The 24,121-nt window shown below is 39.9% G+C and overlaps 2 protein-coding genes across 6 annotated transcripts in view; one reads left to right on the top strand and one right to left on the bottom strand.

The window, feature by feature from the left end:
• Nucleotides 1-3,676: 3,676 nt before the first annotated feature.
• Nucleotides 3,677-11,875, bottom strand: ORC6 (origin recognition complex subunit 6). Its single transcript, XM_001161833.8, has 7 exons — nucleotides 11,499-11,875; nucleotides 10,107-10,236; nucleotides 8,680-8,843; nucleotides 8,034-8,123; nucleotides 6,388-6,500; nucleotides 5,978-6,046; nucleotides 3,677-4,614 (listed from the first exon to the last, which is right to left on the bottom strand). The coding sequence occupies exons 1-7, from the start codon at nucleotides 11,561-11,563 to the stop codon at nucleotides 4,487-4,489; spliced, it is 759 nt and encodes a 252-aa protein (XP_001161833.3). The 5' UTR covers nucleotides 11,564-11,875; the 3' UTR covers nucleotides 3,677-4,486.
• The window catches only part of VPS35 (VPS35 retromer complex component), a 29,827-nt gene continuing 17,449 nt past the window's right edge, over nucleotides 11,744-24,121 (top strand). Inside the window, exons 1-7 of one of the 5 annotated variants that reach the window (XM_024349820.3) lie at nucleotides 11,744-11,913; nucleotides 17,661-17,759; nucleotides 19,090-19,186; nucleotides 19,765-19,888; nucleotides 20,427-20,609; nucleotides 22,124-22,337; nucleotides 23,875-23,958. In XM_024349820.3, coding sequence (XP_024205588.1) covers nucleotides 17,745-17,759; nucleotides 19,090-19,186; nucleotides 19,765-19,888; nucleotides 20,427-20,609; nucleotides 22,124-22,337; nucleotides 23,875-23,958 — 717 coding nt within the window. In that variant the 5' untranslated portion in view covers nucleotides 11,744-11,913; nucleotides 17,661-17,744. Of the gene's footprint in view, nucleotides 11,914-12,049; nucleotides 12,956-17,660; nucleotides 17,760-19,089; nucleotides 19,187-19,744; nucleotides 19,889-20,426; nucleotides 20,610-22,123; nucleotides 22,338-23,874; nucleotides 23,959-24,121 lie in introns of those variants that run through there. The other 4 variants (XM_001161536.7, XM_063797096.1, XM_063797098.1 and 1 more) reach the window with 4 other exon arrangements.

The raw sequence follows: 24,121 nt of genomic DNA, 5'->3' as shown, positions 1-24,121 counted from the left end.
TCACAAGGTCCCACAATAGGCTGTCTGCAAGCTGAGGAGCAAGGAGAGCGAGTCCGAGTTCCAAAACTGAAGAACCTGAAGTCCGACGTTTGAAGGCAGAAAGCATCCAGCACAGGACAAAGATGTAGGCTGGGAGGCTAGGCCACTGTCTCCTTTTCACATTTTACTGCCTGCTTTATATTTGCTGGCAGCTGATTAGATTGTGTCCACCAGAATAAGGGTGGATATTTCCCAGCCCAGACTCATATGTTAATCTCTTTTGGCAGCACCCTCACAAACACACCCAGGATCAAACTTTGTATCCTTCAATCCAATCAAAATGACACTCAGTATTAACCATCACAGCATTCATCACTGGGATTGTAATTGTGTTAGAAAACTGTAGAAAGGCTTCCTAGGAGGGCATTTGGACAAGACTGCTTTAAGGTAATTCCTCCACTCCCCAACTAATTTAAAAAATAACTAAGTACATATTATATTGCAAATAATAAAAATAATTACCATTACTTGCTTTCATGGCATAAAGAAAAAACAGACAATACTACTTATATTTATTCTCATATGCTATTTAAACAAGGCTCAGAAATTTTAGATTTATCAGAATCACATCTTAACAGGGTAATTTAAAAGTGAATGTGCCTGATTAACTCAAAATGGATTAAAGACCTAAATGTAAGAGCTTAAACCATTTAACTCTTAGAAGAAAACAAGGGAAAAGCTTCATGACATTGGATTTGGCAATGATTTCTTGGATATGATAGCAAGAGTACGGACCACAGAAGTAAACATAAATTGGACTATATCAAAATTAAAAGCTTCCGTGCATCAAAGGCCATAATCAACAGAGTGAAAAGGCAACCTAAGGAATGGGAGAAAATATTTACCTATCATATCTGATAAGGGTGAATATCTAGAATATATAAAGAGCTCCTACAACTCAACAACAAAAACCAAACAACCTGATTCAAAAAGGGGCATATTCGCTGTTTGTATATTTTCTTTAAAAAATGTCTATTCAAGTCCATGAAGAGATGCCCAACATCTTTCCCCTCATCATTAGGGAAAAGCAAATTAAAACCATAATGAGATAACACCTCACACCCATTAGGATGGCTACTATTAAAAAAAAAAAAACTAGAAAATAACTAGTGTTGGCAAAGATGTAGAGAAATTGGAATCCTTATGAACTGTGGGTGGAATGTAATATGGTATACCCTCTATGGCAATTCCTCAAAAATTTAAAAGTAGAGGCTGGGTGTGGTGGCTCACGCCTGTAATCCCAACGCTTTGGAAGGCTGAGGAGGATGGATCACCTGAGGTGAGTTCGAGACCAGCCTGGCCAACATGGCAAAACCCTGTCTCTACTAAGTAAACTACAAAAATTAGCCAGGCGTGGTGGTGGGCACCTGTAATCCCATCTACTTGGGAGGCTGAGGCAGGAGAATTGCTTGAACCTGGGAGGCAGAGTTTGCAGTGGGCTGAGATCGCGCCACTGCACTCCAGCCTGGGCGACAGAGTGAGACTCCATCTCAATCAGTCAATCAATAGAATTACCATATGATCTAGCAATCCCATTTCTGGGTGTATACCCAAAAGAATTGAAAGCAGGGTCCTCAAGAGGTATTTGTACACACATGTTCATAGCAGCATTACTCAACCCGTGTCACACTGATGGATGAACAAAATGTGGTATATACAACTGAATATTCAGCTTTAAAAAGTAACTTCTGACACGTTACAACATGGATAATCTTGAGAACATTATACTAAGTGAAAAAAGCCAGTCACAAATACTGTGATTCCACTTATATGAATCCTTAGTCAAATTCAGAGGGAGTGAGTACAATGGTGGTTGTCAGGAGATGTGGGGAGGAATGGGGAGTTGTTTAATGGTTAAGTCAGTTTTGCAAGATGAAAAAATTCTGGAGATTGGTTGCAAAACAAAGTGACTACATAATACTTAACCATAAACACTTTAAAAAGATTAAGATAGCGTATTTTGTTACATATATTTTACTACAATTTTAAAGTAGGTGAATGTGCTTAACTCTACAGGGTGGTAAGTACATTGCTTTTGACTCAAAGCTAGAAATCTATATCTTGGCACCAAATAACAAATTACATAGCTTCTATTTTTTTGAGATAGTCTCGTCTGTCGCCCAGGCTGGAGTGCTGTGGCACGATCTTGGCTCACGGCAACCTCCACCTTCTGGGTTCCAGCAATTCTCGTGCCTCAGCCTCCTGCGTAGCTAGGACTACAGGCGCCTGCCATCATGCCTGGCTAATTTTTTGTATTTTTAGTAGAGACAGGGTTTTGCCATATTGCCCAGGCTGGTCTCGAACTCCTGAGCTCAGGCAATCTGCCTGCCTCAGCCTCCCAAAGTGCTAGGACTACAGGCCTGAGCCATTGTGCTGGGTCTCAAATTACATACCTTCTTAATAAATGAGGAAGATTTATCAATTTTGGATCAAAGCCATAACAAGAGCTATTTAATGAATGCCTTCTAAATGCCGTGCACTTCACAAATACAATAGTACCTTTAATCCTCACAAGGCAGGTATTTCTATTTTAGCTACTGTTATTATTATTTTTTTAAGAGATGGGGTCTCCCTGTATTGCCCAGGCTGGAATACAATGGCTATTCACAGGTGTGATCATAGCATACTACAGACTTAAACTCTTTGGCTCAAGTGATCCTCCTGCCTTGGCTCCTGAATAGCTGTGACTGTAGGTGCACACCACTGTGCCCATCTTTTCTATTTTATAAATAGGAAAACTTAGGCTCAGTAAGATTTTGGGCTTTTGTTAGGGGAGAAGTGGCAGAGCCAGAATTTAAACCCAAGTGTGTGTGGCTCCAAAGCTCATGTTCATTCCCCAATACCACAGGCCTTGCCAGACATGCTTATGTTGGGACCATTTGATTGTGGTATTTCTTTAGCCTTAGTCTGCTAAAGTTCTAAAACTAAAAAGGTAGGGGGAAAAAAGAGACATCACCTTTAGTCATTCTAGATCTATGTAGCAGGTATTATTCATTACCTGTAGCAGATAAAAGGCAACCATTATTACTGATGTCATTCTAAGTAGATTTTAAACATTTGGATGCAATCCTTTTATCATGGAAATATTTAATTATATCATATATTCTTAATTTTAGTTAAAATCATGTCTGGCATGATGCCTTTAGCAACTTCTTACCATCCATGAAAAGGTCCTTTTCCATAGTCTTAAAATAAGTAGTATTTACTAAGTTTACACTTTTCAATATGTAGATATTAAAAAAAAGCTTGATTTTACAAAAAGGTGGTAATGTTTAATTCATTATGAGACCTCCATGTGAGATTCTTTCTCTCTTCTAATATTTTCTAAATACTTACTCATAGCAGGTACTGTCCTAAATGCTTTATATGTATTGGCTCAGAAACTCCTCCATATTATCTACAAGGTGGTACCATTTCTACTCCTACTTTATAGATGAGGCATAAAAAAGTTAATTAATTTGCTAAAGGTTTCACAGGTGATAAGTGGCTGAGCAGGGTTTTAAAGTCTGATTTGAGTTTGTGGTCTGGTGGGCAGTGTGGCTCAGTGGACAGGAACCTGGGCTTTTTCCTGTTAGAGATGACATAGCTTTTAGCATAAGAAGGATTTCCCCCAAACTGATGACAAGTACAACTTGAATGCATATATAAATAACATTTATTAACTTAGGCTGTACAATATATTGATTTAGTCAAATAAAAAATACCGTACACAAAAATTGAAGTAAAATCTGTAAGATGCCATTCAGACTGAATTTTATATTCTGAATAAGGGACTGCCATTCACTTAAAGCAAAATGGCTCCAATTCCGTCTATCTATCTATCTATCTATCTATCTATCTATCTATCTATCTATCTATCTATCTATCTATGAGATAAGTCTCGCTCTGTCACCCAGGCTGGAGTATCTATCTATTTATTTATGAGATAAGTCTCGCTCTGTCACCCAGGCTGGAGTGCGGTGCAATCTCGGCTCACTGCAACCTCTGCCTCCCACGTTCAAGTGATGCTCCTGTCTCAGCCTACTGAGGAGCTGGGATTACAGGCATGCACCACCACACCTGGCTAATTTTTGTATTTTTAGTAGAGATGGGGTTTCACCATGTTGGCCAGGCTGGTCTCGAGCTCCTGACCTCAGGTGATCCACCCACCTCGGCCTCCCAAAGTGCTGGGATTACAGGCGTGAGCCACTGCGCCCGGCCTCCAATTCCATTTTGTAGGAGAGCACATAAGGCTATACCAATCAGGCACTGTGGCTGGTCTAATGCTCACACTAGGGGCCAGCCCACTGCCCAGACTTAGCCTCCAGGTAGGCTGCTTTGCTATTTAAAGACAACAGTCTTAGGATCCTTATTATAAAAGTTTAAACAAAATCCCAAAGCCGTCAAGTCTTCCTGGAGATGGCAATGTACTATCAGTTTGGAATGTATACCAGTCTGGAAGCTGAAATCACTCTGCTGTAGCCTTTTGAGCACTGGCAGCATTTTCCAAAATTTTTCTTTTCCATTCTTCATAATCCTGTGTCAGATCTTCATATTTCTGTGGTTTATGTGGCATCTCCTCTACCTTCTCCATTTCTGACAGAAAATTATCAAAAGCAATTTCAAAATTCTTAGCTTAGAAATGAAATTTTAAAAAAGGTAAACTTGTTTAAATTGTCTAAAATAGAAAAGATACTGAAAGAAACAGCAGTTATCACTTTTTTTTGAGATGGGGTCTTGTAATGTTGCTCAGGCTGCACTCAAATTCCTAGGTTCAAATGATCCTCCCACCTCCACCTCTTGAGTAGCTGGGACCGTGGCTGGGACTATAGGCTCACACTATCACACCTAGCTTAGCTATCACTTTTTTCCCTCCCTTACACTCCAAGCATTCCAAGACATCTAATAATAGCTAACGTCTATCAAGCACTTAACTGGTGCTTGACAGGCACTGAACCAAGTACTTTAAATAGCATTATTTCATTTAACCCCTACTACACTCCGTAATAGGTGATAATATTAATCACATTTTATAGGTCAGGAAATTGAGGATCACAGAAATTATACTTTCTTAGAATCCCATAGCCAGTGGTTGGGCATAGTGGCTCATGCCTGTAATCCCAGCACTTTGGGAGGTGAAGGGGGCGGGTCACTTGAGCCCAGGAGTTCAAGACCAGCCTGGGTAACATAGTGAGGTCCCATCTCTATCAAAAATACAAAAATTAGCCAGGTGTGGTAGCACATGCCTGTAGTCCCAGCTACTCGGGAGGCTGAGGTGGGAGGATGGTTTGAGCTCAGGAGGCGGAGGCTGCAGTGAGCCGAGGCCGTGCCACTGCACTCTAGCATGGGTGAGAGAACCAGGCCATGTCTCAGAAAAAGAGAAACCAAAAAACAAAAATCAAACAAACAAACAAAAAACCCAAAAAATCACATAGCCAGTAGGTGGTATTAAAACAATAATGCAGCCATTTGCCTGAGATTGTCTTTGTAGCTAAAGCTCTTATAAGCAAACTGGAACCTAACTTGGAAACATTTCTTTTGTCGGGGAAAAAGAACCTCCGAAAGACAAAAATAATCCCCAGCCAATCACAAACAGCCAACCAGCTGACTTGTTATACAACTAGGGACTTCCCATCAGACCATGCCCAGGTTTAAGACAAATACCTAGCTGTAGCTGCCCAGGCTGGTCTCGCACTCATGGGCTCAAGCAATCCTCCCGCCTCAGCCTCCCAAAGTGCTGGGATTACAGGAATAAGCCACTGTGCCAGACCAGCCATATTCTTAATTACCCAATAACGATGTTACTTCCATTACTGATTGCTTGGAAAACTGGTCTTATCAAATGATTCACAGTCAGAATTTACTTAAAACTGGACTCCTGTCAGGCAAGCTGCTAGAGCAGCACTGGGCTGTTCACTGCATAAAATGTCAACGTCAGTACCGTGTTAGTAAAACTTACCCTTTGCTGGGGCTTCAACCACTATCTTCTTTCTCTTCCGTGGTGGAGTAGCTACATCTCCAGGTTCTCCTTTAAGAAGTGTTATCAAGGTTAATTTTTCTCCTGTTCTCAATTTCAGTATTTGGGCATGTTTTGGATCACAAATAAAATTAGACATCTTAACTGATCAAATATGAGGAGAAGAGAAATGATCTTAGACCTCTCTTTTGGGCCTCTTGTCAGACTTGAGAATCATTTTCCAGGCATAGATTCATGGAATCATAGTTAGAAACATCAATAAAAACATACCTGGTCCACATGTAATACGGAATTTAGGAAGCAGCCAGTTTACATATTTGAAAATATTTGACTTTTACAAGCAAAAGTACTACATTTTCAAATGACGCATTCTTGAACTACAGAATACTTACTGTCGACCTGCTGTCCAATCTTCTCTAGTTGTTTACACAGTCGATCAAATATAGCTTTTTTTACACCGGATATGGCTACCATTTTGTTTTTATCCACTTTCAGCTTTAGAATCCTACAAAACAATTTCATAAGTTGCTTTTCTCAAGCGCTGTACAGTTTTCTTCTCTGGGCAACCAGATAATCAACTTATTTTCTTTTTGACCATGCTTCAAGAGCCTCTGTCTAGTTTTTTTCCTTCATTCCAAACATGTTATTATCTATGCTAAGTTGTTTAGTTGTTTATTGGACTGAGAGTTAAAATGCACATGGGATCTGTTTTATGACAAAAGGGGCACATAAAAGACATTTGCTGTAGTGCTTCATGACTTTTAGAACTCTTTAGTAAATCTCAGATTAATTTAATGAATGACAATCATAGGACTTTTTTGTTCCACTCATTTTAACTCACAGGATATTTATATTACAGGAATGTAACAACCCCACCCCACCTTGAAAATAAACTTTCCTAATAAGACTCCACAGCAACCACTAATTACAAACACAAAATAAACTTTTTCTTCAGAATAGACCTGTCAAGACCTTTTCTTACTCAGCGTAATATGGTTTCAAAAGTAGAGTTGACTATTCTCTCTGTTTTCTACAATATCAGCTGCACTCCCTCTGTATATGCACATACTTTTGTTGAATTGAAGAGATGTTTTCCATAAATGCCAATTAATACTCCTAGGTATGTACCTAATAGAGCCAAGCATACCAAAATTAGTGGGTAGGTAGTGAGAAATCCATTCTTTAAGGGCCAACTACATTTTGTTTTCTAAGGAGTTTTCTGGCAAGATAAAAATAAGATAACTTTAGACAAAGATTATCAACAATTACTAATATTTCCAAGGTAACATTTCAGCATACACATAGATAACCCACAATTGTAAGATTCAGATGTGAGAATTTATCACTAAAATGTTATAAATTCCTTGAAGAACAGTTGTAGCCAGTGTTTTTTTTTTTTGTTTTTTTTTTAAGAGACAGTGTTGCTGTGTTGCCTAGGCTGCAGTGTAGTAGCGTGACCATAGCTCACTATAACCAAGAACTCCTAGGCTCCAGTGAGCCTTCAGCTTCAGCCTCCCGAGTAGATGAGAAGCCAGGACTGGAGGCATGCGCTGACACCCAGCTAATTTTTTTTTTTTTTTCTTAAGAGATTGGGGTCTTATTATGCTGTCTAGGCTAGTCTTGAACTCCTTGCCTCAAGCAGTCCTCCTGCCTCTGCCTCCCAGCGTTGGGATTACAGGCGGGAGCCACCACGCCTGGCCCAACCAGTACTTTTTAAAAAATATGAGCAGAAAAATCACATGTGAAGACTGTTTTAATGACAGATATCATCTCTTACAAAAGGCAGACTGAAATCAGAATTCCCAGCATATGTATACAGCTGCTATTTGGCTAGTGGAATTCTGGCAACACTAGTTCCAAGTTGTTAGCTACATTATGGGATAAACTGGGAATATAGTCACTTGGCCAATATTCCTAATATTATTTCTAGGGGAAAATATGCTCTGAATTGATATCAACTAAGTTAGAAGTATTCCTTGGGGATGAAAAACCCACTTGTAAATTGGTAACTTTTCTGAATGTTTAATGAAATACCTACTTGCATGCTGAAAGCAGTGCAGCAGAAGTGAAAAGTGGCCTGGATAAGTCAAGATCCACTTGCTGTGTCTGGGGAAGACTGGACTCATAGCTAAAGGAGAAGTTATTGCAGAATTATCTGTTAGAAAATATTATTTGAAAAGAGACTGAAAGTATCAACCAGAACTTACAAGCTTTTAAAATGGATATGTGTGCTGTCACTTAACATGAGTCATTTTTTTTAAGACTGAAAATTAACCAGAATAGGACAATGGATAATTTGTATCTATCAGTATAAATTTTCTAGTCCCCCCCCCCCCCCCGCCCGCCACCGCCGCCCCGCCCCAAGACGGAGTCTTGCTCTGTCATCCAGGCTGGAGTGCAGTGGTGCAATCTCGGCTCACTGCAACCTCCACCTCCTGGGTTCAAGCAATTCTCCTGCCACAGCCTCCCAAGTAGCTGGGATTACAGGTGCATGACACCATGCTCAGCTAATTTTTGTATTTTTAGTAGAAATGGGGTTTCACCATGTTGGCCAGGCTGGTCTTGAACTCCTGACCACATGATCCACCCAACTTGGCCTCCCAAAGTGCTGGGATTACAGGCGTGAACCACCACGCCCGGCCTATTGGTATACATTTTCAATTAAGGTTCTTTATGCCCCATACCTTTTTAGTATCTTTGAAGCCATGTTCACTGCTTCTGTACAGCTAAACTGTACAGCTAGGTCTCTTATTCCAATATTTGAATTCAGGCCCAGTAAACACTCAAAAGATTTAAGACAGCTCTGATATGTCTCCTTGTTCAAACCAGAAAGTTTAATTAAATAAGCCTGTGAAAGGAAAAACACATACACAAATCATAAAAACCTTAAGTTCTATATATTAGTACCCTTAAACACTTGTTTAATAAGCAGTATAACTTTTCAAAATTAATTTTGTGGCAAGTCACTCTACCTAAAGGTTTAGCTTCATTTAGTCAAAAAACTGGTAATCATGTCAGGCTGAGGAAGTACTGCTTTCAAAGAGTTCAAACTATGCAAAGGCAGGCAGTCATGCATATGCACAGATGATTTAAAATTATAACACAATATTAATATAGTCAAAATAGGCAGTAAAAAACCACAGGAAACACATAGATGGTTACTTGTGTTTATACAAAGGTGCTAACGTGTAATTTATTGGGAAAAGGAAGGAGAGAAGTAGCGGGAGTGGAGTAGGGGGCGGGGTGGTGTGTGTGTGTGAGAGAGAGAGAGAGAGAGAGTGTGTGTGTGTGTGTGCGCGCAGGAGAGAAAGAGGAAAAGGAAACTAGGAAAAGAAACAGGAGGATCCACTGTGGGAAACCAGCTCTGTCTGGGAGACTTAAGGAAAGTTTCAATGTAACAATAAGGCAAGGTCATGTAAGACAAATAGGAGTTTGCCAGAAGAGCATTGCAGGAAAAAAACAAGGTATTGCATTTTCAAAGCCACAAATCATTGACGTGCAGAGTCTGTTAAGTGAATACTGCAGCTTGAGGCCAGGATTCAAGAGAGGCTGGAGAGTTTGATGGTCATCAACAAAGCTTTGTTTTTAGTATTACCATTTAATGAGTGTATCGTTATGACACAGGTGCTGTGTTAATGGTGTTATGTACATTTAATCCTCATAATAATCCAGCGAAATTGGATATTTTATCTTCACTTTATGGATGAGGACACTGGAGGCTAACAGAGGTAGCTAGTGTGGAGATTTGATCTCAACATGCAACTCCTCCTGACTGATCCCAAAGCTTGTTCTCTCAAACACTGTGACATTGGAAGAAAAGCATAGGGGTTTGGAAATACGTGCTTTAAAAGGAGGGTAATGCTAGCAGCAATGTGGAAGATGGCATCTAGCCGAGAAAGAGGTGGTCAGGGAAAACAGTGAAGAGTAAAGAAAACATGGCAAAAAAATATTTTCCAATGCAAAATGATTCTACAGTATTTCCAGAAAAACACACAAGAATACCCAGGACAATTCTAAAACAAGAGTTTTTACTAGGGTTTAGTTCAACCAAAAGTTAAAAGAGCTTCAATGTTGCACTGGATTATTCAGACATTCGGTGGGACCTACTTACCCTGTCCAAGGGGCACTTCATCCAGGAAGCTGCAAGGTCCAGGCACATGACTGCACTGCTGGTCTCCGTGGTGCGTGCGGAGAGGCCGACACACTTCACCCGGGACAGGCGCAAGTACTCCTCTGCTTTCCTGGTTAAAAGGGCAGTGTGTTCGCTACAACTTATTCAGAAGTTTGCTCAACACGTTGGTAAACAATGAATACAGCCTGGTTAGCTTCACACTAAGCCTAACTCCTGTGGCTCGTTTATCTGGGGCTGGGAATGAAGGTCATATCCTCTGGTGAGAGGAAGACAGAACCAGCACTGCCTCCAAACATCACTGTGCTCAAATGCTTTCAGGCAAAAGGAAGTTAAATTTTGACCAAAAAATTACCCTTCTTTCCTCCTTCCATTACTGGAACAAGCATGAACTATCAGAGACAGGCAGGTTAGACCAGGGTTCCTCCTTTCCTCCTATTTCCTTTAAATCAGTAGTTCTTAAGCTTAATTGTAGGCGAAAATCACCTTGAGGACTTGCAAATTACTGGGTCCCAGGCCGAGTTACTGATCAGCAGGCTTGAGGTGGGACCCAAGAATTTGTATTTCTAACAAGTGACAAGATGATATGGCTGTTGCTGGTCCAGGAACCACATTTTGAGAACCACTGTTCTAAATGACTACCGAGTCCTGCAGGTTTGTCTTCAGATCTTTTAAGTGCTGTTTTCCTTGCCTTCCCTCGCCTGACTGCTCCACGTTTTAGCTACAATGGCTTTATTTCGAACCCCGGATCCCGCTTCCCATCTCAAGGCTTTTACAGGAGCTGTCGCCCCTGCCTGGGCTGCTCTTGCCATATCTTTCCTCGCCTAGCATCTGCCATCAATCCGGCCTCAGCGGGAACGGCGCCTGCTTTTCCGAGTTTTGTTTGTTTCTTTGTGTTAAAGGCAGCCGCTAGGCCGCGCTCCACCCCAAGCCCAGTGGCTGGCCGCGCTCCACCTCAAGCCCAGTGGCTCTGGCGCATTGCCCGGTTAAGGTCTACACAGTCCTCGCCCTTACAGACAGCGGGGTCTGCGCCTCGTTGTCGGGTTCGCCGCTATAAACCCGACTGCAGTAGGCGTTGGCGGAATGAACGGAAAGTTCTCCCTGGCTCATTTTTTTGCCACCGTGTGCCACCCACGGACAGGGCTGGCTGTTCCCAGGGACGTGTGCCATCGCCGTTTGCTATCGCCCTTCTTGCCATCTCATTCAAGCTCACGGCCGAGAAGTTTTTCTTGAAGTAGGCCCTAAACCCCGCCCGGCCCCAGCGCTCCCCGTCACTCCCCCGCCGCCCGTCGCCTGGGAAGGGCGCGGACCTCACCTGAGGGCCCAGGGCCGCGAGGCGGAAGCCCAGCCCTGGCCTTGCGCGGCCGAACTCACCTCAGCATGTCGGGCTCGGCGAGGCCCAGGCGCGGGGCTAGGCGCCCGATCAGCTCCGACCCCATGGCGCCGGCACTAAATCGAACAACTCCCGTGAACGCCGCGGGTCAACGAAACCCGCGCGCAAAGGCTGCACCGGCCAGTGAGAGCCAGGCCCCACCCCCGGCGCATCTGGATTGGTTAGGACAGGACGTTGAGACCGTCCCACAAACCAATCAGGGTCTTCCTTTTGCGCATGCGCATCAATAGCGCACTCGCCAACGCAGATGCGGTGAACGTGGACTTGTCGTCTCCCCCTCCTTCCATTCCTTCTTGACAAACTCATCACACACTGCCTTTCCCTCCTGTTGTCTCCTGCCTGCCGCCGGGCGATCCCCACTGCCCTGCACTGCTCCGCCCACTCTCGCACGCTGTGGTGAGACTGGCTGGCGCTCAGCTCCGTCCATCTAGCGTTAAGTGACAGGGCCAATAAGCACGCGAGACTCGGGTTCCTAGAAGTAGGCCAATCAATGAGCCGCCTGTAGGGCCCGGGGGCGGGGCTAGGGAGGGCGGGGCTTGGAGGGGCCGCAGCGTCACATGACCGCGGGAGGCTACGCGCGGGGCGGGTGCTGCTTGCTGCAGGCTCTGGGGAGTCGCCATGGTGAGTGCTGAGGGGGCAGTGGCACCTCGGTCGACCTTCCTTGTAGCCCCTGCTCTCTCCCACCGCCCCGCACTCCAGCGAGTGGAGAAGGGGCCCCACAGACCGTTCGGGATTAAGACCAGCCCGATTTGGCCTGCGGGATAGGGGACAGCAGGAGGAAGGCCGCGGGCAGGCTGATCCGGGCCGGGGTGGGCGGCGGCTCTTGGCTGCGGCCGTTGCTGAGAGACGGGGCGGCCTCTCTGTGGGGTTGACTTGGCATGTAGGCTTTGGGGTCCATGAAGGCCTGCGGCCTCCTTTAAGTGGAATCGGTCACCTGCCTACCACGAGGGGACCGGTAGTCCTAGGTCTGAGCGTCTGGCCCCCGGGGCGCGTGGAGGCCTTGAGACTCGGAGGTGGCGCCGGGACCCGCCCAGATGTTGCGTTTCTACCTTTGTGCCTAGTTGTGCTCGGCCGTCCCCACGCCCTCCTGGAGGGGTCGCAGTGGTTCCTTGGCCTTTCTTGGCCTCATACCCGCCTTCGGCTGCAGTGTTTGTCAGCGAGTTCTGGGGACCTGCTTACATGAATTTCCTGGAAGGACTCAGGCTGTCTTCTAATCCTGACGGTCGCAAAGGAGACTGATTGTTTACTTTAGCATTTGTGCATTGGGCGCACCTTGCCTCTTTTGTCTCGCCATTGATGAAATCCAAGTATTTGACTTGCTGGAAGCAGTACTTCTCCTTAGGGCCCGTCTATGACGGCAGCAAATCGTGGTGTGGCTGTTGGCCGGTAAACTTGAACTTCCTCAAAATGTGAATCTTTGTGTCTGGTTCCCACAAAGGCAAGTTGTCACTTGCATTTTATTAGCGTTTAACATAGCCTGCACTGTGTAAATAAATTTTTTGAGTATATACTGTATGTCCGCTTTAATTACCTTACTCACTCTGTGTAGATAGGCTTCTGTAAATCTGTGAGCCTGGAAACAGATTTCACTTTAAATGTCTTAATGCCAGAAAGGATTAAGTGTTTTACAAATACTATTTTCATATAACATGTTGCCGTACAAGGTGATTTTGCCGGTTTCTCAGGATTTTTATAATTGGGAATTGATACAAGACCGGCGCAAAATTTAACTTTAGGATTTGTGTGTTTCCAGCGTTTATGGATTGACATTTATATTGTTTTGTAATGGAAAACACTTAATTGAGGATGTATTACACACTCCGATTCTTTGTTGGGTGAACCAGTTGGGAGCAATCAGCCAGACACACAGTCTTGTCCTCATGAATTTTATTGGGAAAGGAAACTTGAGTATTCGTTCTTTCACAGTCACTGTCTATAATTTAGGCAGCTCGCTTAGTCTTCTTGGTGTCGCACTTTTGCATCCGAAAGCAAGTGTTGGCGGCCCCTTTGGCCCTTCCCAGCCCTAAAATTCCAGAATCCACTTCAATTCATCAAACATCTTGTGTGCCTTCAGTGTCACGGACTGTGGCCCTGGGTACCAGTGTCGAACTTAAGAGGCTACTGGGGGAGACACGCTTGTAGAACTTAACTGTAATACAGTGTGTGGATTGCTTTACTAACATTGTCAACTCAGTGCTTTGGGGTCATGGAGGGATAGTTTTGCCTGGGGATTTTGGGAAGGACTACAGGAAGTAACGTGAACTGAGACTATAAAGAGGGTGGAAAGAAATTCTCCAGGTGGAAAGAAAAGGTATTGCTAATAGATGAAGCCAAAACGTTCAGTGTGCTCCATCAGAGGATTCTTGGGGATATGTATTGGAAATGAAGTTAGAGCCGTTTGGTGTTCAAATTATATTTTGAAGTTGTCATGCCCTCATCATCCTTATTTCTCTCTACTTCAGTTGTCAATGTATGCCATGTCATCATTTTTAAAATAGTTCTTTCATTAACGTGATATTCTGTACCTTTGTTTGAAGAAATGAGTGTTACATTTGGTTTACATTGTACTGTCAGATTACATCTACAGCATATGAGCAGGGAGGTTGAACCACAATAGGTTTCTAACATAAGTGGAGATAATTATTTGTATCTAAACTGAATAATGATTATAGCACTTATTAAGTGCTTATTGCTAAGTAGTAGGCACGTTTTGAGCTTTGGTTTCATTTGTTCTTCATAACAGTGGTGTACTCATCTCTGTTTCATAGAAGAGGAAAGAAAAGCACATTGTTTGAGTGGAGAGTAGTTTTCCAAGTGATCAGTTCATGATCTTTGCTTTGCTCTGCACATTAGAACCGTAGACTTGAGAGGGCTGTTTGTGGGTCTCAAGCTAAAATGGGACTAATCACAAATGTTAATTTGATTCCCATTCTGTAGGGTTTCCATTTTCTTCTGATTCATGTAGCTGTGAAGTACGGTCATTTACAAATGGAAAACCACTTTCATGATTGAGGAAACATTGGTTAATTGGCTTGTGTTTAATGATAGCGTGCTCATATTATAACTGTTAAGGCTCTATGTGACACTTCATAGTAAGGCATCAAGAATAGCCCTTATAATAGCTGTTGCTAGCATAACTACACTGTTTTATGAGTAATATATAAAAATAGATTGCTTTACTATAGCTTTATATCTTCACTTGTAGCTTACTTTGTAATGTCATATTCTGTAATCTTCAACATTTTGTATTTACATTTCTATTTTAAGCTGAGTTGAGACAAAATAGAAGAATTTTCCTAAAATTGCATTCTTTTGTTTATACATCTCTAAATCTTTCTAGTCATTCTATACAAATGTTTTTGGAACTGATTGTATCCTCTTTGTAGCCACAGTTTCATTTGCTATATAATAAAAATTATCATATACAACAGCCAAAAGGTGGAAACAACCCATATGTCCATGGATAAACAAAATGTAGTGTGTGTGTATATATATAGATATATAATGAAATACTTCGTTTTTAAAAGGAGGGAAATTCTGACACATACTGCAACATGGATGAACATTGAAGATATTATGGTCAGTGAAATAAGCGAGACATAAAAGTAAAAATATTGTATGATTTCACTTAAATGAAGTATATAGAGTAGTCAAACTCAGAAAAGAAGGTAGAATTGCCTGGGGATTCGGAATGGGAGTTTAATGGCTACAGTTTCTATTTGCATTTGTAAAGATAAAAAGTTTTAGAGATAGATGGTGGTAATTGTATTAATGTGAATGTACTTAATGCCACTGAACTGTACATTTAAATGTGGTTAAAATGGTAAATTTTAGGTACATTTTACCACAACAAGAAGTCATTTTTAATTAAAAATATCCAGATGTATCATAAAGAAAAATAAACAAAATTCAGATGTATCACTGTTTATCTCTAAATGGATCAGTTGAACTTAATGAAATCCATTGATTCAAATTATTATTAAATCTATTGCGTCCAGAGGTAAGGAGCCAAAAAATTCCAAATGATGGCCTAGTTTCACTAAAGTTCAGAGAAGACTAGCCCATGATGAATAGTAAATTTCATTAAGTCAGAATCTTTAAATGCTGGTGTCATCCTTGCCTCTGAAACCAGCATTTTATGGTAATAGTTCCACTGGGTTAAATTCATGTTCCCTTTAAGTGAAGTTTAAAAGATACCTAAATTCTTCTTTGAAATTTGTTTGTGCTTCTGAGGAAGAGTGCTTGCAGCAGAGCTCAGTTTACTAGAGTTTTTCATGGGGGAAAAAAGGGAGATGCATGGTGTTGTTCATTATTCAGTTAATATTTTTCTCTTTCCAAAGTTAGAACAAGAGAAAGTTTTCAATTTTTACAAGCTATGCTAGTTCAGAAGTGGGTTTTATGTTATCAAGTTTCTTTGTTAATCTCAAAATGAAATGTTGTTTTGCTTTTCTTAGAGAATGAAACAGACCAGATTTTACTTGCAGGTTGATGTGTAAGTCCTTGCCTTCCACCTCTTCAACTCATTGTGTGAGAGGCATTTTGTCTTTAGTCATTGTTTGAAAAAATAAAAGTGAAATGACATAACAAAAAATTAACCATTTTAAAGTGAACAATTTATAAAGTGGCATTTAGTATGCTCACAATACTGTACAATCACCACCTTTGGTTTCAAAACATTTTCCCTACCCCTAAAAGAAAGCCAGTGCCCATTAAGTGATTATTCCCCTCAGCCTCTCTCCTGGTAATCATCAGTCTACTTTCTGTTCCTATACAGAATATTTCATATTAGAGGAATCATACAATATGTGGCTTTTTATGTCTAGCTTCTTTCATTTAGCATGATGTTTTCTAGGTTTGTTTATGTAGCAATACTTCATTCCTTTTCATGGTTGAATAATATTCTGTAATTGTATGTATATGCCACAACTTGTTTATTCATCCATTAATTATTCAGTCTTTTTTTGTTAAATATCTAAACATTCTAAAACCAGTGTATTCATTTATGCAGTGAACATTTGTGGAGCATATTATGTATCAAGCAGTGTGTTGGATCCCAAGGATGTAAAAATGACCGTCATTTATAATAATAATGTGATACATGCTGTGGTGGAGATGTAAACAGTGTTTATATGACTTGAAGAAGTGGTTAATTCTTTTTGGCATGGAGATTGAATTCATTTTGCAAGCAGATTTTTGCTGATGGCAAAGAGAAGAGTGTCTAGATATATTTTGTCCACTGTAGCTGTAGATCAGTATATCTGAAATGGTGTAAGCTATTTGAGGACAGTGCTCTTTATTGTTTTCTACTGTAAGTCACTAACAATTTTGGCTGTTTTATTTCTAGACTGTTTAGTCTTTTGTTAAATATTGCCAAGGAGGGGCTGGTCACTGTTCTCGTAAACTAGTTCCTTAGTCTGTCTAAGAATAAACTGAAATGCAGATGATAAGTAGTCTAGAGGAAAAGAGAGGCTTTAGAGATTGGTTTCGGCTATACCTATCACAAGATTTCGATTGGTCAGATGGCTATGTCTGGGTTGGATTCAGAGTGTGTTAGCAGAACACAGCCATGAACTACCACTGCAAGTTTCTTTGAGGCCAGCCTACTTTCTGAGAGAGAGGCAATTCTTTGTACACATACTATTCTTCTTTGTCAGTCTTATTCTGTTAACTTCAGCGATGAGGCATGACTCTGTGTGCAGCAGCTGTTAATAATTGGTAAATGGGCCGGGTGCGGTGGCTCATGCCTATAATCCAAGCACTTTGGGAGGTCGAGGTAGGCGAATCACGAGGTCAGGAGATGGAGACTATCCTGGCTAACATGGTGAAACCCCGTCTCTACTAAAAATAGAAAAAAAATTAGCCGGGCGTGGTGATGGGCGCTTGTAGTCCCAGCTACTTAGGAGGCTGAGGCAGGAGAATGGCTTGAACCCGGGAGGCGGAGCTTGCCGTGAGCCGAGATGGCACCACTGCATTCCAGCCTGGGCGACAGAGCTAGACTCCGTCTCAAAAAAAAAAAATTTGGTAAATGGGTTTGAGGTATAGAGCTGGACATTGTTGGAGAAGGACTATGGCTAGAACTGTAGAAATAACGTACTTGCTAGAAGAATGTGCTTGAGACATCAGTGGAATTTTTTATTTTTCAGCCTACAACACAGCAGTCCCCTCAGGATGAGCAGGAAAAGCTCTTGGATGAAGCCATACAGGCTGTGAAGGTCCAGTCATTCCAAATGAAGAGATGCCTGGTAAGAATGGAGATGTGGGAGGCACAGTTGCAGTTTGTGTGTTCCTAAGGAAGCATGTGCAGTGTCTTCTAGAGTCAGGTGTTTCTGGTAAATCTAATCTTCACCGTCTACCAGCATCTATCTTCAGTCTCATCTCCCTCAAGCACTTTGTGGAGCAATTTCAACAAAGAGCCCTGTTTACTCACATGTATATTTATGGTTTGGGATTGTCTGTCTTCCCTACTAGAATACAAGCTCATAAGAATAAGAGACCCTTCCTTTTATTTACACATTACTGTATTATTACCACACCAGTGTCTGACCAGAATTACTAGCCTCCTTGGTTCTATACCTCAGACCTGAGGAATACTTAACATATAATAGGTACTCAGTAAATATTTGTTGAATGAATGGATTTAAATGCTTTGCATTTGAATTATTCAGCTTTTTTTCTAAATATCTTGAAAACTTTAATTTCTTTGCTGAATAGATATATTTATTGTAGAAGCTAGCTTAAAAATTATACTTAACACTTATTTACATATTTTTATATTCTAAAAGATAAAGTAAGAGATAATCTGTGTAGATACTGTTGATTCTCTGGATTAAAATGTAAGGAATTGAGCCAAATTGGTTAGTACTTTAAACTATAAATTAGTGTGATGAAGATGATGCTATTTTACCTTTGTAAAATGTCTTACTGTGCTTTCTAAAGCATAGTAATATGCTCTTGTGTCTTTTATTGGTTTAATTCCTAACAAATTGGGAATGAAAAATAAATGTCTTGGAATGGAGAAGCTGGGTTTGCTATTGCTTGCTTCTTTCTCTTCCTGTGTATGGATAGTGTTTCCTCTATCTCAAGGAATTGCTTGCATTTCTGAGTTAAGTGGAACATATGGGCATTGTGAGGGCTTGAAGAATGCAAGAGGAAAGCAAACTTACATGGATAGTCATTTCAGACAGCTCTGAAGAGTCTTTAACCCATGACAAAGCCATGTCAGGATAGTATCTTCCTTCACCTGAATCAGTATGCCAGTTCTCTTGATTGCAGGTAAAATGTGATGAATGGAGCTAGTTTCCTAGTCTCTATAGATTGAAAAGATTAGCATTCTATCAAGAAGCTTGCAGTCTTAGCTATGTTGTCTTACTAAGAATCATGTATCTTTTTCTTTTTCAGTAGAGACGGCAAGGTGAACTGATCTAAGTTGTTTTTTTAATGTGGTTAAAATCATTTAAGTGCGGTATTCTTTTAAAACTATGTAACAAATCCTTGATGTAAAGAATTTGTACAACCAAGATAAATGTTTATTTAAATTAAGCATTCTCATCTATTCTCTTGGTATTTCTGTAGGACAAAAACAAGCTTATGGATGCTCTAAAACATGCTTCTAATATGCTTGGTGAACTCCGGACTTCTATGTTATCACCAAAGAGTTACTATGAACTTTGTATCTTTTGAATGTTGAAGACTAAACATTTGGACCATACCTTTTTCTTGATAAGGCCAATTTTGTTTGTTCTTTATGAAGTTTTTCTGGAGTTATCTTATTCTTCGTTATCTGAGTCACATGGCACTCCTTCTCCACGCAGATGTGCTAAGTGAGAAAAACACTTTGAGAGTACTCCTTTCCTATGCTTAAACATCTTTAAATGTGTTGTCGGTGCATCTCAATTTTCAGACCCTTCATGAGTATATTTAGGCTATGACACAGTTGGTTCTTTAATACTTAGATTTTGTTATGCAGCAGTCTCAAATGGACAGGAATTTAATCATTTGCCATTTCAAAACCCATTAGCAGTCTGACAGGTAACCATTGTATTTACTGCTTTGCTTGACCACACATGCTTTAAAACCCTTATTTTAAAGTAAGAAAAGTCCGGCTAAAATTCTTCCTTCCCTTGAACACTTTCTTAAAGGACTAAAACTTAAGATGTCTGCCCAGTAGTTAGTAATGACTCCAACAAGTTTCAAAGTTTTGTTTAGGTTGGCTTATTTTTATTTTTAGTCCTTAATCATAATTAAAAGATATGGCCATTTCTGATGAACTGCACTACTTGGAGGTCTACCTGACAGATGAGTTTGCTAAAGGAAGGAAAGTGGCAGATCTCTATGAACTTGTACAGTATGCTGGAAACATTATCCCAAGGCTGTAAGTAATTACAAATCAGAGAACTTTTGTGTCTGTATTTCCCACTATATGTTACGTCTTTTATGATTATCAGCTTAAGAAAAAGTTTTAAGGGTAATTTCTTAACAAATTGAGATGAACATTTTGGTAGATATTCTCTTACTTGTTTTAGAGTAACTAGATTTACGTTTTATGTAGATATTTGAGGAATTTTGGAAATAGAAAAAATGGACATGCTTGCTATTTTTTTTAATGTCTTGACTATTAGAAAAATTAATATAATTGTTCTCTTCCTAATATGTTTAAAGGTAATATCTATGTTGTATATATACAGTGTGTGTGTGTGTGTGTGTGTGTGTGTGTGTGTGTGTGTGTGTGTGTATAGTTTTTTAGAGGTCAGTCAGTGGTTATATTTTAAATGAGATATTTTCCTTGTCATGCGGGAGAAAACAACATGGTTCCTGTCTTGTTTATTTAATGTTTTGTTCAGTGTGTTTGGAAATAAATTCTTGATTTGAATATTTTATTTCTAATCAGCATTTCTTCATAATTTTCCTAGTTACCTTTTGATCACAGTTGGAGTTGTATATGTCAAGTCATTTCCTCAGTCCAGGAAGGATATTTTGAAAGATTTGGTAGAAATGTGCCGTGGTGTGCAACATCCCTTAAGGGGTCTGTTTCTTCGAAATTACCTTCTTCAGTGTACCAGAAATATCTTACCTGATGAAGGAGAGCCAACAGAGTAAGTGATTTTCTTTCTTAATTTTGTTGCAATATTTCTTTCATTGTAGAATGTATAAAAGTGTGGAAACATGTACAGAAACAAAGTATGAATAATTCTTCCACCCAGTCAGCCATTTAGGTAGCATTTGTATATAGATTTCCTTTGTAATATAGAACTCCTCAGTATATGTGGTATGATCTAAAATGTACTCTTATGCAAATTTTATCTTTGGATTGTTAGGACCTGCTTTTTTCATTTAATGTAATTTTTTCTACTACATTAAATCTTCTTTGAAAATAAAACTTTTTTAAGAGAGTTGTATTTGGAAATTGAATTCGTAATGAAATAATAAAGTGTGAGCCACCTGGATTTCATAATTGTTCCTTTAGTGTCTATCAGTTTTTATAATTTATAGACTGCTAGTTACCTTGGAATATAAGTGATTTGAATTATCTGTTACGAGTTAGCTATTAACTCCAGAGAAGGAAAAATAAAAGCCATTCAGAGACACTCCTGTCTCTTGTGTTATCAGTATTCTAGCATCAAAGTCTACTGTACTTTTATCCCACAGCAGGGGCAGATGGTCAGCCAACTGTGGTCTTCAGTGGGGTGAGCTGTTCACATGACAGGTCCCCAGATTAAAGAACTTCATTCCTTTTTTAAAAAGTTTATTCATTTATTTTCTTTCTTTTTTTAATTTTTAATCTTTTTTCAGTTTGCCCCAACAGATTTTGTTCTTTTCTTTTTAATATTTTCATTTATTTCTAAGGTTTTTAATATATCATTTATTTCTAATGTTTTTTAATATATCTGCATCAATTTCTTTTAAAACAGTACAGAAAAGATAAAACATTTAACAATGTAGAGAAATTCATGAAGTTACTTGCTTTATTATGTTTTGACTGTCCGTTTTGAGCATTTAATTAGGCAATCAATAACAATTTTTGAAAGGTACTGAGGTCTCCATCCTAGGAGACATAGAAAAATAAAGCAGGAAATCCATGGTCTCTTCCCTCACAAAGCTTACATTCCAATTAAAAACAAAATATTCAACAGTAAAATGATGTAGTTAGCAGTACACCATAAGTGTTACATTTTTTAGCCTTTTGTTTTTGTTTTTGGTTTGTGGGGATGGGGTCTCATTATGTTGCCCAGGCCAGTTTTAAACTCCTGGCCTAAAGCGATCTTCCTGCCTTGGCCTCCCAAAGCACTGGATTACGGACATGAGCCACCATGCCCATCCTTCTAGCCTTTTTCAATTAAGGAAGTTGCCATAAGAGCAAGTCCAGTTGGCCCAGGATGAGGAGTTGGGGAAAGTAATTTGCCCTTTAAATTTATACTGTCCTCTCCATGGTACTTTTTACCCTAGAGTCTGTTCCCTTTGAAATTTAACACTAAGCCAATGAAGTTGAAAGTGATTTTTTATAAAGCATTGGTGTACTATAGAGATAAGTAGGAAATACACAAAGGAGAAGGATAGTAGTAAGTTGGTCCTGTAAATACTGTGTAAAGACTTTTCTGTTTCTTTGCAGTGAAGAAACAACTGGTGACATCAGTGATTCCATGGATTTTGTACTGCTCAACTTTGCAGAAATGAACAAGCTCTGGGTGCGAATGCAGCATCAGGGACATAGCCGAGATAGAGAAAAAAGAGAACGAGAAAGACAAGAACTGAGAATTTTAGTGGGAACAAATTTGGTGCGCCTCAGTCAGTTGGAAGGTGTAAATGTGGAACGTTACAAACAGGTTTATATATTTTTGTTACCTCTTCTTATGTTCAGAGATAAACTGAAATCTGATTTTTAAAATCAGAATATTTTTGTTATACAATAGTACATTGAAAAACATCTTAAAATGGCTGTTATTGAAGAAGACTTAAACGGAAAGATATATATGCAGTGTTTGTGGATTGGAAGACTTAATATTGTCAAAATAGCATTTAAAAAGAATTGATTTATAGATCCAATGTAATCTCGGTCAAAATCCCAGCAGACTTTTGTAGAAATTAAGAAGCTGATTCTAAAGTTTATATGAAGAAACAAAGAACCTGGAACAGCTACAACAAATTTGAAAAGGAAGAACAAGTTGAAAGACCCAAGCAACCTGAATTAATGATTTACTCTAAAGCTGCAGTGAGATCCTGTGTGGTATTGGTGAAAAGGATAGACACACAAATCAATGGAGGGGAATAAAACAGGGAATGGCAAACTTTACCTGTGAGGGACCAGATAATAAATGGTTTTTGACTTTGTAAGACATGTGCTGTACAACAAGCTTGTCCAACCTGCAGCCCAGGACAGCCTTGAATATGGCCCAACATAAGTTTGTAAACTTTAAAACATGAGATTTTTTGCTTTTTTTTTTTTTTTTTAAAGCTCATCAGCTATTATTAGTGTATTTTATGTATGGCCCAAGACAATTCTAATTCTTCTTCAAGCCAAAAGATTGGACACCCTGGTCTACAACTAATAACAGTGCAGATATGGTGCAAAAGCACCCACAGGCAATATGGAAGTGAATGGGCATGGCTGTGTTCTAGTAAAACTTTATTTGTAAAAACAAGCAGCAGCTCAGTTTACCGATCTCTGACTGGACAATCCATAATAGACCCAGATATTTATGATCAGTTATTTTTGATAAAAGTACAAAGGCAACCTTTTCAGCAAGTGATTCTGGAACAATTGGATGTTTATATGCAAACAAAAAACCCTGAACCTTGACCAATCCCTCATACCATATAGAAAAAACACAAAAATCAATCAGAGACCTAAATATAGAACCTAATAATGTTAGAAGAAAACACAGAGGAAATCTTTATGACCTAGGATTAGACAAAGATTTCTGAGGATATACAAGCACAAGCCATGAAGAAAAAAGCTCACTTTTGAGAGGCCAAGGCAGATGGATCACTTGAGTCCAGGAGTTTGAGACAGGCCTGGGCAACATAGGGAGACCCCATCTCTACAAAAATTATCAAAATTAGCTGGGCATGGTGGAACGTACCTGTAGTCCCAGCACTCAGGAGGCTTGAGGTGGGAGGATGACTTGAGCCTAGGAGGTGGATGTTGCATTGAGTGGAGATTGTGCCACTTCACTCCAGCCTGGGCAACCGAACAAGACCTTGTCTCAAAAAGAAAAAAGCTTTTAAAGTTTAGAAGTGAAGTCTTGGTGAGAAAAATCTCAAATACGATTTTCAAGTTAGTAGTTCAAATGCATTACTAGAGGAATAGCTTAAGATTTTGAAAACAGATTTTAACCCTTATGTGTGTTTTTTCTCTTTTAGATTGTTTTGACTGGCATATTGGAGCAAGTTGTAAACTGTAGGGATGCTTTGGCTCAAGAATATCTCATGGAGTGTATTATTCAGGTAGCTGGGAACATTTCATTTTTTTTTAAACGACCTATTTTATCTTTCATTAAATTTAATTGTTTTGAAAAAATTTTGATGGAATAGGAAATAAGCTTTCCTGAATAAAGAGTTTTCCTTGCGGGGTGTGGTGACTCACACCTGTAATCTCAGCAGTTTGGGA

The sequence above is a fragment of the Pan troglodytes genome, chromosome 18 (assembly GCF_028858775.2).
Source record: "Pan troglodytes isolate AG18354 chromosome 18, NHGRI_mPanTro3-v2.0_pri, whole genome shotgun sequence".
Taxonomy (NCBI): domain Eukaryota; kingdom Metazoa; phylum Chordata; class Mammalia; order Primates; family Hominidae; genus Pan; species Pan troglodytes.
Note: the sequence above shows the minus strand (reverse complement) of the source record. Positions and strands in the feature narration are given on the sequence as shown.